Source organism: Lactuca serriola, chromosome 6 (assembly GCF_051521515.1).
Source record: "Lactuca serriola cultivar US96UC23 chromosome 6, Lser_US96UC23_V15, whole genome shotgun sequence".
In the NCBI taxonomy this organism is placed as follows: domain Eukaryota; kingdom Viridiplantae; phylum Streptophyta; class Magnoliopsida; order Asterales; family Asteraceae; genus Lactuca; species Lactuca serriola.
Genome location: NC_136413.1, coordinates 39,169,297 through 39,182,833, shown reverse-complemented (window position 1 = coordinate 39,182,833; position 13,537 = coordinate 39,169,297). Strand labels below are relative to the sequence as shown.

The 13,537-nt window shown below is 39.6% G+C and overlaps 2 protein-coding genes across 2 annotated transcripts; both read right to left on the bottom strand.

The window, feature by feature from the left end:
- Nucleotides 1-10,341: 10,341 nt before the first annotated feature.
- LOC145059667 (uncharacterized) lies at nucleotides 10,342-10,926 on the bottom strand. The gene has a single exon (XM_079007480.1). It carries the CDS (start codon nucleotides 10,924-10,926, stop codon nucleotides 10,342-10,344), a length of 585 nt encoding a protein of 194 aa, XP_078863606.1.
- Nucleotides 10,927-11,455: 529 nt separating this feature from the next.
- Nucleotides 11,456-13,167, bottom strand: LOC145058613 (cytochrome P450 76A2-like). Its single transcript, XM_079006494.1, has 2 exons — nucleotides 12,257-13,167; nucleotides 11,456-12,188 (listed from the first exon to the last, which is right to left on the bottom strand). Exons 1-2 carry the CDS (start codon nucleotides 13,160-13,162, stop codon nucleotides 11,577-11,579), a joined length of 1,518 nt encoding a protein of 505 aa, XP_078862620.1. The 5' UTR covers nucleotides 13,163-13,167; the 3' UTR covers nucleotides 11,456-11,576.
- Between the last annotated feature and the right edge of the window lie 370 nt (nucleotides 13,168-13,537).

Sequence of the window (13,537 nt, the reverse complement as noted above, 5' to 3'; positions counted from 1 at the left end):
ACGCACAAGGCTGGTACAAGGGCTCGTAACTAAGCATATCTAAAATCATTCCTAATCAATAATTAAGGTAATAACCCATTACCAAGGGTCGAATTCTTATTCTAACTTAATAAGGTTAAAAGATCCCTTTTACCCTTTCCACATTTGACCCAAAAATCATGGCCCAAAACTCCTAATGACCCAAGGCCCAAAAAAGGCCAAAATATGCATCTGGGATTACGCCTAGCGTACTCCACACATATGCCCCGTGTATTGGCTGATCACCGAAAAGGAAGTGGGTCGAGACCTGTTACGCCTAGCTTGCCAAAGAGGTATGACCAACCTACTCTAGCTGAGGCCAAACCAACTTTCTAAGCTCTTAATACTCGAAGACCTAATGCCCAACTCTCTTATTTGACTCTAAGGGACATCTTAATTCATAATTTTCTTGAATTTATGACTTTGTATGGCTTAATGGAGTCCTAGATTCATAACTTCACCAAAGGAACAGTAACTCATGCATAGAAGAGTTATACCCATGAAGATTCGGTTTTTATGACTTAATAACCTCAAAAATGACTAGAAATGAGGCTCAAAGTTTATGGAGTAACTTCTACTCACAAGATCCAAGCCATGGGACCAAAACATGCTCAAAACATAACCTAAAACTAGATCTACACTAAAGAGCCATAAAGTTTGAAGCTTTATACCTCCAGAAGCTTGGAAAGATGATACAAGTACTAGATCTCCAAGCTCTAGCCACAATAATCCATAAGGATGAACTTCTCCTTCTCCCATAAGGCACCAAGAACACTTTAAAGGTCCAAAACAAGCTCTCAAATATTAGGGTTCCGAAACTAGGGTTGGGGAGGATGGAAGCTAAAAATGGGGAGGCCTCAAGGGACTTAAGGTGCTTAAATACGGGCACAACCCTAAAAATTAGGGTTTGGAGTCTGGATGAGTATGACTAGCGTACTCCATATGTACGCCCAACATACTCAAAGATGCTCGCAATCCTTTTAATGATTTACACAAATAGTACACCTTGTGTACGCCCATCGTAAATCGAAAATCCATAAATCCCACTCAACTTCAAATAGCTATAACTTCTTTGTTTCAAATTCGATTCCGACGATCTTTATATGCTCAGAAAGGAATTGAAGATCGCCACAAACCTATCGCATTACTTTGACTAAAACCATACTAAACTAAGATTCTTAATTCACACAAGAAGCCTGAAACATCACTTCTTCTCATATTACCCCTTTGACTCCAAAACACGAATCGAGGGCTTAGATCACATAATCTATCTTACCCACATCCAAATGGGTCTAAAGATTTCGTCCCTCAAAGTCCGAAGCCTTATGATAATTGATCTTCGGATCGTGGCCCTAAATTAAGAAACAACCTGAAACATGGTGTTACAACTCTCCCCCACTTAAATTAGATTTCGTCCTCAAAATTATACCTTACTACCTCTTCTACCACACTGTCCAATCTAGATAGAATTTTCCTGAAATACAAATAGGGCTGCGATGTCGCCTCATACCAACGATTGTTCTTCCAATAATGCAATCAAAACCCCAGCCATAACAGAAAACATAAACCATGACGAAGAAACGAGCATTGCCAAACTAATTTTAACTTATGAAGAGTAACATCACTACTTTTCCCAATAATTCAGAAATCCAATAACTTGTCTGACTTCCTGACCTATAAAACCATTCTGATACGTAGTCAATACGACACCACTTCGCAACTCAACCAAACGAAACTCTTCCGACCCTGAATTATCTTGCTGAAACCACTGGAAAACAGAATCCTTAACCATTTATTGTTGCCGAAAGGACCTTCTATTAAGTTGGGATACAAAATCCCCTACCGTCTGCGACATCCGACCATCTCACACAGAGTCACCCAATGAGACTTCGCCCATGAGTCTAACTTCTACAAGCTACCTGAACCTAAATACCACATGGATTCCATTTGTCGATCAAAGATTTATATTACTCTAAGCATGATCCAACACCTTAATCATAACAATTTCTATCGGGTTTCACCCCTACCGCCATAACCAAATTGGCCTCGCCCACGGGTCTCACCCAATCTACATAATTGAACGGGCCTCGCCCACGAGTCTTACTCCTCGAGGGCCATACAAATCTAGAACATTGTCACAAATCCAAATATCCTCATTCCAAATAAGGAGTGGTCGACCAACAAAACTATCTGAATTGACCCATGCATTCGTTGTGATCCTCCAACAGCCCAACCATCACTTATACAATGGCTTATCTCATTCTGGTAGATGCAACGACTCCATCGCAGTCTTACAACACTTCCTTGACAGCCTATCACCTAGTGTATGCTACAACTACCCTGTAGTCTTACAACACTCCCATTTATTGTGCAAACCTCAATCCACACCGCAACTAGACCTGGCTCTCCACTTGACTAACGTATGGAATTCTTCCTTTTTCCGTACCTGGAATTATTCCCAATAATCCTAGCAGTTCTCCCCACTTAGATTCAACCGCGCTCTGCCAACCTAGATAATGACAACGAATGTTAAACCCTTTACCGGAACGGACAGATCACTAATCCAACAACCCACTTTCCGAAATATCGACGCACTTAGAACATCTCTAATGAATATAGTTTATATTCCTTGACAATCCCAGCGTCTGAAAATACTTATGCGACCAAAATCGTTACTCACTCACTATTGCTCTCACCTTACTAGCGATAGCGATTGGGTCAAAGAGTCTTTCCATAGTCGATGGTCGTCCATCCGGAGCGATACAAGCACCCTTGAACTATAATTTCATTGTCCTAGAAGGGAACGACCAGCTTCCATGAGATCCTCCTGGGAAGCTTCTGATGCGTGGACCACATTTACAATCCCAGAACATGAACTTGGAGGCAAACCCCTTTAAATCGTGTTTTGACCAATCCCTTACACCCTACACTATCTTGAAATTCAGTAATCAAATGAACCTGCACTACAGCTCTCACTGACCCATTGTGTTGAATTAACACATCAAAACTGACTACAAATTCCTCCGAGAAGGACCCCTAGCTCACTACCAACAAGGGCCCATACCATAATAGCTGATAACCTAAATCTATCTCAACAAGATGTGATCCACTCATGACTCTCGGTATGCAAAATGGCATATGACGACCCTTGATAATAATAATCAGGCAATCATATAGAAACTAAACGGGAAATAATGTTTTACAAACACAAATGCATGATCCAAAAGCATATATATATATATATATATATATATATATATATATGATATGGTGTGAAGAAAATGAAAATGGAACATACCTGCAGTAGCGTCTGATGAAACTTTGTTCTACCATGCATGCAACTGCAATGCTCGACCCCTTACTGTTATAACTTCTACCCTTCCCTCGCGGCCATCAATAATCCTCAAAGTAACTGGAGCAGGTGCTTTCACTACTCCACTCATTAACCTCAGACAATCGACCTTCTTGTGGACCACCTGATTGTAGTGAAAACACATTGAAACCGATCCCCGAGGACAATCCCTACTGAAATGATCCATCTAACCGCAACTAAAACATCCCCTTCATGTCTTCTGATAGCTCCCATCATGAGTTCTCTCACACTTGGCACACCGACCCCATCCCTGATGGCCTCCTACTCGCGAATCCTGAGTCTTTGGCCTCTTCGCAAGATCCACAACTGTCCAAACCTAATTTGTCTTCCTTTTTCCCGATGTGCTCCAAATCAATCTCCCGTTCCCAGGATCTAGCAATCACATCCTCAAGGGTCTTGCAGTTGGGTATGCTCACATATTCCTTAATATCGTCCATCAGCATATTATCGTACCTTGTGTTCTTCATCTCCTCATCTGCAGCGTACTGTCGAACTAATAAAGCCCTTTCCATGAATTTGGCTTTGATCTCTGCCACAGTCTCGGTCGTCTGGAGAAGGTCATAAAACTCCCTCGCCAACTGCTACACCTCGATAGCTGGTGTAAACTCTGACCTAAACCAGGTCACAACCTCATCCCAAGTCATTATCTCAATAGCTTCTCCTCCCAAAGCGAAATTTACTTCCTCCTACCAGACACGAGCTTTGTCTTTCCAAAGACAATAAAAAATATGACCTTCGTCCCGTCGGGGCAGAAGCTTGTCCGGAAAGCGTTCACCATGTCCGCTAACCACCTCCTACTAGCAATGGGATCCTTATCCCCAAAGAACATGGGAGCTCCACAAGCACGGAACTCGCGAAAGGACAAAGTGCAAGCTCCCACAATATCCACAATCTCGGTGTGGAACACACCTATACGCTCATTCATAAACTCCATATCCCCGCCTTGACTGAACCGAAGATCACAGGAGTCTGCTCCAAAATACCGTGGGTGATCTCCGACGCGATGAACTCCCATATTCGCTCCTCAAACGGCTCAGTACCAACACCTGCCTAAACCAGAACCTGAACCTCCTCTACCCATGCTCATCACCATATTGAAAAGAAATCACACAATTGATCAGAAAATACCCAAAGAATCCTCATCGTACAGGCTCCCTATAATCTCTATGACTTTCCTCGATTCGAGTACGGATCTTGTGCTTTCAGTAGTACGAGCCAAATACAACCTTCCACATCTATCCATACTCTCCCTAAGAATTATCGTGGGTCCTCTAAGTCGCCTTCTAAAATTGGAAGTCCAAGTACCCTGCCAAGCAGCGCATCCAAACCCACTAAAACACTTCTTAGGCTCTCCTAGGTTCCTGACCTCACCATGCCATCAGCTGCTGAAGAACTCCCACTAATGTCAGTTAACTACTTTATGAATACAATTACATGCAACAAAGCTTAGATAATCCTTTAAGTAAAAGACTCATCCCTACAACGGTTGGACTCAAATGAGAGTTGCGTAATAGGGCCAAATCAGTCACTCTGAGATTGTTTAACCTTTTCAGCATGTAAGTTAACACATTCACTTAATAGTTAACTCACATCCACAAGAGTCCCACAAAGCACAAAGCAAACAACATTCGTTCAGTAACACTCCAAACCACAAATCAATCAAAAAGGCATCTAAAACTCACTTGCTACTACCATGCAAGGAACTAACACTCTACTGCCGGTTACCTTATGCATGCAAATTATCCACAATATTGGATCAAATAGGCTGTCGAATAAATGATTCTACCCTAGGACCATAACCAAACAAGGAACAGGAAATAAGGATAAATCAGTCATTCTAGGGCTATATGATCCTAACGTATACAATTTTTAAAGCATACACTTAAAAATCACTTTCACTAATATAGATTCCAAATCTAGCATAACATCCAAATCCTCCTAGGCTACAAGGAATCACAAATCAGGCCAATCTATCATGCAATTCCTGAAGGTATCCTTAGCCTTATCCTAGCATGCAAGCATTCCATATCATAAAATATATCAACATCCATAGGTATTCTAGGAATCACTTACTTGAGCTCAGCTAATTGCACACATCACACCCCCTTTTTATTTATAAAAATCTTTTTAGAAACTTGTTTTCATTCAAAAGATTACCAAATCCTTAGTTTAATTTCATTTACACCTAAAAGTGTGCCTGAATCCCTCAAACCAAGGCTCTGATACCAACTTGTAACGTCCCAAAAATTAAGAGTAAAAGTTTCATTTTAAAAACACTTAAACCATACAATTTAGGTGTTCCAAAACCAGTTACAATAATTAAATCATTTTATCATCAGAGTATATGTCATAAATAGCAAATGTGGAAAACACTGGGGATGTTGTGCAGTCACGCTGGGCTCTTCCCTTTTGCAACCGGAAGTACCTGAAACCATAAACACATAACTAAGCACAAAGATCAGTGAGTTCCCAAAATACCACATACCATACATATCATTAGACCTAGCCCCCGTATATTGGGCCCAACCCATAATAATGGGCATAACCCTTCCTAGTCAATAGGCCCAACCGTACTTACAAATGGACCTAGCCTGTCATACAATGGGCCTAGCCCCAACATATGATGGGCCCAGTCTACTTATATAAATAAGCCCAACCTTATATGCATGTTAATGAGCCCAACCCAACATACAATGCAAGAGTCACAAAGACAACTAGCATTCTACATAACTCACCCTAGTGGGCTGACATTGGTGCCTTCGACCCACGGGTACAGTGAAGAGACTTACCTCGAATTGAAGATATCTGAATCACACGCATGCGGCTGCTATAAGGGCTCCTCACACTGAACATATCTAAAATCATTCCTAATCAATAATTAAGGTAATAACCCATTACCAAGGGTCCAATTTTTATTCTAAGTTAATAATGGTAAAAGACCCCTTTTACCCTTCCCATACTTAACCTAACAATCATGAACGAAAACTCCTAATGACCTAAGCCCCAAAAATGGACCACATGCGCATCTGGGAGAATGCTCAACGTACTCCACATATACGCCCCACATACTGGTTGATCACCAAAAAAGAAGTAGGTCGAGACTCGTTAAGCATAACGTACCAGAGAGATACGTACAACGTACTCTAGCTGAGGCCAAAACAACTTTCTAAAATCTTAATACTTTAAGACCCAATGCCCAACTCTCAGACCTGACTCTAAGGGACATCTTAAGCCATAAAGTTCCTGACTTTATGACTTTGGATTCATAACTTCACCAAAGGACAACTAACTTATACATAGAAGAGTTATGTCCATCAAGATTCATTTTTTATGACTTAATGACCTTAAAAATGACTTGAAATGAGGCTCAAAGGTTCTAGAGTAACTTCTACTCACAAGATCCAAGCCATGGGACTAAAACATGCTCAAAACATAACCCAAAACTAGATCTACACTAAAGAGCCATAAATTTTGAAGCTTGATGCCTCTAGAAGCTTGCAAATATGATAAAAGTCATGGATATCCAAGCTCTAGCCACAACAATCCACAAGGATGAACTTCTCTATCTTCTACAAGGCACCAAGAACCCTTTAAAGGTCTAAAACAAGCTCTCAAATATTAAGGTTTTGAAACTAGGGTTAGGGAGGATGGAGGCTGGAGGCTGGAAATGGGTAGGCCTCAAGGTACTTAAGTTGCTTAAATCGGGACAGAACCCTAAAAATTAGGGTTTGGATTCTGGATGAGTACCCCCAACATACTCCATACATACGCCCAACGTACTTAATGATGCTCGTGATCCTTTTTATGGTTTACAACCAACGTACACCTTTTGCATGCCCAACGTAAATTGAAAATCCATAAATCCCACTCAACTTTAAATAGCTATAACATCTTCGTTTAAACTCCGATTTCGATGATCTTTATATGCTCAAAAAGGTATTGAAGAGCTTCACAAACCTATCATATTACTTTGACTAAAACCATATCGAACTAAGATTCTTAATTCATGTAAGAAGCCCGAAACATCACTTCTTCCCATATTACCCCTTTGACTCCAAAACACGTACCGAGGGCTTGGATCCCATAACCTATATTACCGACATCCCAATAGGTCTAAATCTTTCTTCCCTTAAAGACCAAAGCCTTATGATAATCGATATTCAGATCACGATCCCGAATTAAGAAATGACCAGAAACTAGGTGTTACAGGTCTGGTGTCGTCAAACTTAGCTAATGTGTTAGCAGGAGTGTGGGTGGGTTTGCAACTAAGCATCTAAGCCCGCTTAAGAATCCCGGTGGCATACTTCTGCTCAGATAAGAACATGCCATGGTTGTCTCTAGTTACCGTAATACCTAAAGAATAGTTCAGAGTACCTAGGTCAGTCATGGAAAATTTTGAACGAAGAACAGTGATGACGTATTGTAGGAGAGTGGAAGATGATACAATCAAAAAGATATCTTCGACATAGAGTAATAAGTATGCAATCTGAGCACCCTGTATGTAGATGAACAAAGAAGAATCATATTTGTTGTTAGTGAACCAGAAACCTATAATAAACTAAGCAACCCGATGATACCACACTCACAGTGCTTGCTTGAGTCCAAATACAAACTTCTGAAGTAAGCAAACATGATCCGGTAGGGATCTATCATGAAAACCCAAGGGTGATGTGCGTAAACAATCTCCTATAAGTGACCATGGAGAAATGCATTTTTCACATCCAACCGGTGAACCGACAAGTGGTGTGAAATAGTCGGGCTGAGGATAGTCCTGATAGTAGCCGGTTTCACAATCGGGATAAAAGTCTCATCACAATTAGCACTAGGTCATTTACTATGACCATTAGCACTAGTTGTGCCTTATAGCGAGCTAGCAAGCAATCTGCATTATGTTTCTATTTTAAAAATCCAAATACAATTAACAACATTTGCAGTGGGAGGCCGAGGCACAAGTACCCAAGTCTTATTAGAAACAAATGCATTAAATTCTTCAATCATAGAGTTGTACCAATTTCGATCTTGAAATGCTTGAGAATAGTTTTGGGGAAGCAGAGACTGAGAAAACTAGGTGTGAAGATTTAGTTTTTCAATGGGCTTGAAGATGCCATGACAAGCACGGGTTTGCATAGGATGAGTGCGAGTGGAATTAGGAACAATGGGAGGAGTGTTTAATGGAGGATTATTGTTCGTGAGAGGGGGCGACTTAGAAATAGAAGGAGAAGACTCGAGATTAGACTAGGAGGGAATGTTATCAGCATTGCTGCCAATATTTTGGGTGGGGGTATCAATGGTGGTTGAATTTGTTCGGGATGTGATAGAGAAGATTGAGAGGGAATGGTTGGATCATTGAAACAGTTTCGTTGATCTTCAATATTTAATAAATCATAGTCAGGAGATTGATGAGGAGTGATGGAACCAAAAGGAAAGCCAAATTCATCAAATCTAATATGATGGGAAATGATGATTTCTTTGGTATGAAGATTGAGACACTGATACCCTTTGTGATTAGAAGGGTAACCAAGGAAGATGTATGGGACGGATCGGGGTTGAAGTTTATTAGTGTTGTTGAGGTGAGGATAACATAGGCAACCAAAAACACGAAGAGGGGTGTATGAAGGGTGTTTGTGGAAGAGTTTGTGAAATTGAGTGTCATGTTTGAGGGTGGTGGAAGGAAGGATACTTAAGAAATGAGCGATCATATAATGGGATTCCACCCAATTAGTTGGTTGAAGATGGGCTTGGAACAAAAAGGTTCGCATAGTGTTATTTAGAGTACAAAGCATGCGTTCGGATTTTCCATTTTGTTGAGATGTGTAAGGGCAAGATAAATGCATGTGAATACCATTAGTGGCACAAATATGGTGAAAATGTTTGGTATCAAATTCTCTGCCATTATCACATTGAAATATTTGGATATTGACATATACACGAAAATGGGGAAATTTAGAAAACACATCAGGTTTATTGCACAATGTATATACCCACACAAAATAAGAATATTGATCAAGAAAAATGACATAATATTATATTCCATTATGACTTATTAAATGAGAAGTCCAAACATCATAATGAATGACATGATATGGGAAAGTAGCATGGCATGTTGACAAGCATGACATAATATACTAGGATCTTTTTTATTACACGAGATAAACTTTTTGGAAAGTAAATGTTGGAAGACTTGAGTCTCAGGATGACCAAGTCGTTCACGCCACGTGGATGAACTAACATTGAGAAATGCTTGAGGAAGTTGTTTTGAGAAGGGATAAGGGATAGTTGTTGACAAATGTTTTCCTTTAGGTGAATAATATTATTCCACCATATATATATATATATATATATATATATATATATATATATATATATATATATATATATATATATATATAGTTTAGAATTTTGTTGCTAACACTTTTTAATTGTTTCCAAATCAATATTTCCATCATCTCTTGATACATAATCCTCCACCGCTACCTCATAATAGGTTGCTATAAGTTTATATACTTTAATATCCAAAGTTTTATCACTATACAAGACAGTTATCTCATTTTCTTGCATGATATTTGGAAGACAGTTATATATACCGCTAATAAAACTATATAGAAAAAATAAATGGCTACGATTAGATTAGCAAGAGCCAAGAAGCTAAGACGAAGGCAACAGATAAGATATAATTGCATAAAAAGATGAATAAAACTAAAAGGGGGACATGACTAAACCTACCTAACTTTTTTTTTTTGGAAACGGTTAACGATTTTATAAAAGGGTCACACCTAGCAAGAAACTAGATGAGCCCAGCAAGAAAAAGTACAACATAAAGATTACATGAGAGAAAAGAAGGAAATATAGAAATACACCGCTTATAAATGAGCAAATGGAGACACGATCCAATCACACCACCGAATATGCCTCATTGATCCCCTATATTTTAACTAATAGAGAACCAATTCTTATATGTCATCCATAACCTGAGTCGGACTCCTCTTCACCTGGTTGAAGATCCTCTCATTCCGGGCTTTCCAAATACTCCAAATCATGCCATAACATATCAGCGTAAGTATTCTCCGCTTCGTCGTGCACTGGCTCCAATTGGCTACAGAGTGTAAGAGTGTGTCTAAGTTATCGATATCTCCCGGATTGATACCACACCAATTCATTATCCAATTGCGCACAATAACTGCAAACTCACACTGAATGAGAATATGGTCTGCAGATTCAACACCATTTAGACAATACCCACAAATTATTGAGGGTACTTGAACACCTCTACCTTCCAATGCCTGTGTTGATGGGATTCTGCCCCATTTGGCCCGCCAAATGAAACACAACACTTTGAGTGGGACTTCTTTCAACCATTCAACTCTAGGTCCTGGTAAGGTGGGGGTAAATTCGTCCATTTTTTTCCGGAGATCCTCCACCGTATACACCGCATTCGTACCAATTTTGCAACTCCACGTGTCCAATCTGTTTGATATACGAAATTGCCCCAAAGATCCTTCAAGATGTATTAGGTTTCGATTCAGATATGGTGCCATGGGATCCGATTTCCAATTCCATGTGAAAACCTACCTAACTACCACAACCAATGTTTACATACTTACATTTATATTTACACCACATAATAGGGAGATGACATTTAAGACGCCTATTTTAAAAAAAAAAATCTTTTTCACTTCTGGCGTTCATATATTCCAAAGGGTACAAAAAGATTGGGCTACTGGCTAGCTATCAATCTTTTCCGAGGGCAGTTACCCCACGAAATTACACACGAACACGAAGCTCGTCATTGGTATTTATTATATAAGATTATTATAACGGAGAAATGCATAAAAGTTTGATATAATGTCCTTTTTATTTTTGTATCATAAATCACATTTTTATGTTTTCTTTATTTTCAATCGCTATAAATTTATAACATTGTTCTTGATCTCTTCTTTTATTAGAATTTTATACCACTAAAATATTTTCAATTGTAACAAAAAAAAAAAAAAAACATTCTTTGCTGTATTTCAATATGTTTTTTTAATATACTGTTCTACTAGGAAATATGAAAATAAAACTATATCATAAAAAAGAACACGCAACTTATCATTTCTTGCCCTTAATCCTAACATAAATTTCACAATACATGAAGATTTACTTGAATAAAGTTCATAATGTAGCGATAAACAAACATATATATAAACTAACATTTAATCTTTTTGGGTATCGCTATTAGTGGTTCCCGTTTCCTAACAACAATTCCCATTTTATCATTCATGTCCAGCGTCTCGGCTTTCACATGGCTTTCAAGCTCCCAATCAAACTCGTGTAACAACGAACCCAATACAAGGTGCAACACACGGTGCGCTAGTGGTACCCCTACACACATTCTTCTCCCTCCACCAAATGGTATGAGTTCAAAGTGTTGACCTCGGTAGTCAACTTTTGAGCCCAAAAACCTCTCGGGCTCAAATGAATTAGGGTTTTCCCAACATTCTGGGTCCCTTCCTATGGCCCATGCATTTACAAACAATTGGGTATCTTTTAGGATATGGTATCCCATGAAGTCGGTGTCGTGGGCAGCCTTTCGTGGGACCAGAAATGGGATCGGAGCATGGAGACGTAGGGTTTCCTTTATGATGGCTTGTAGGTAAGGAAGGTTATCAATGGAACTCTCTTCGAGTTTTTCGTTTGAGCCAATCACTGAATTCAGCTCATGTTTAGCCCGTATCATTTTGTCAGGTGCCCTGAGTAACTCGCTTAGGGCCCATTCAACCGTACTACTAGTTGTTTCAGACCCAGCCAAAAATATCTCCTGAAAAAAATTAGAAAGATGTGCTATTAGTATTGAAAACACCAACAAATTAATAGTCAAAAACTCACCAAAATAAAAATAGTGATATCCCTCTCTGACATCTTCTCTAGTTCATCTTTTCCGGTGCCCTCATAGTCCAACAACACGTCCAAAAAGTCCTTATGTCTATCGATGCCATTTTTCCGCTCCTCCACCCGCTCTTCTACCCACCCCGTTGCTATTTCTATCGCTTTTCCAACATCTCGGTCCATTTTCTTTCTCACCCCTTGTAAATCGAACCATTTCAGCCACGGGTACAAATCCGATATATTCGGATGACCGCCCCATTCCATCATCCCTACCATCACAGTAAAAAACTCGGATGCAAGTTTAGAATCCGGGCCTGCCAAGTTGCGGGAGAGCATGAGGTTGCCTAGTAGGTTAAACGATGAGAGGAACACAAACTTTGCAACGTGGATCCCAGTCCCAGTTTCACTTGAATCGGCTTCTTTTTCAATCCAAGTTAACATGTCATCAACGCACCGTCTCCTAACGGCGATCGACTCGTTGATCCTTTTTGCCACAAGCATCTCGACTGTACAGATCTTCCTTAGCACTCGCCAGTACATTCCGTATGGAGCGAGTGCTAAGGAAGATTTGTCATAGCCGTGAGACTTACTGGCCTCGGTGATCGTGCGTTCCATGAACGTCAGATCATGATTCTTGAAAAACTCAGTGGCGGCCTTGGCACTCAAGATCGCCACTGTGTTCACCGAGCCAAGTTTTAAGCTAATGACCGGACCATATTCAGCGGCAAGTCCGGCCACAGTTCTATGTGGCATGGCACCAAGATTGAAAAGGTTACCAAACACAGGCCACCCTGGTGGAGCTGGTGGTTGCCGTTTTCCGCCGGTTGTGGCATATTTTTTTCGGAGGTAAAGAAGAAAGAGAATAGTTATGAAAGAAACGAAAACAAAAGTCCAATTAAACTCCATCGTATTTTGGATCGTTCTTTGATATATTTTATGTATTTATAGATCTTAATGACAATTAATGGCTTGCCCGTCGGCCGGCTGCTAAATAAAAAGGGTTTGTATTTTTACACTCCACCTATTTTAATAAATGCAAACTAGGCTATAAAAGTTGTAAAACCCAAATTCCAACAAATTTTAGCCTCACTTGGGACACACGCGCCACCTCTCATTTATTTCGTTTATTTTATGTGGGGCCTTTTGCATCTTTGTTTAAGGGATTCTTTTCTCTGTTTAATTTTTTTTTTTTTGAAAAATATTTTTATATGTACATAATCTAAATGGGAGTGTAATAAAAAAAATCTCTTCACATCAATAGCAAAAGAAAAAGACATTTTA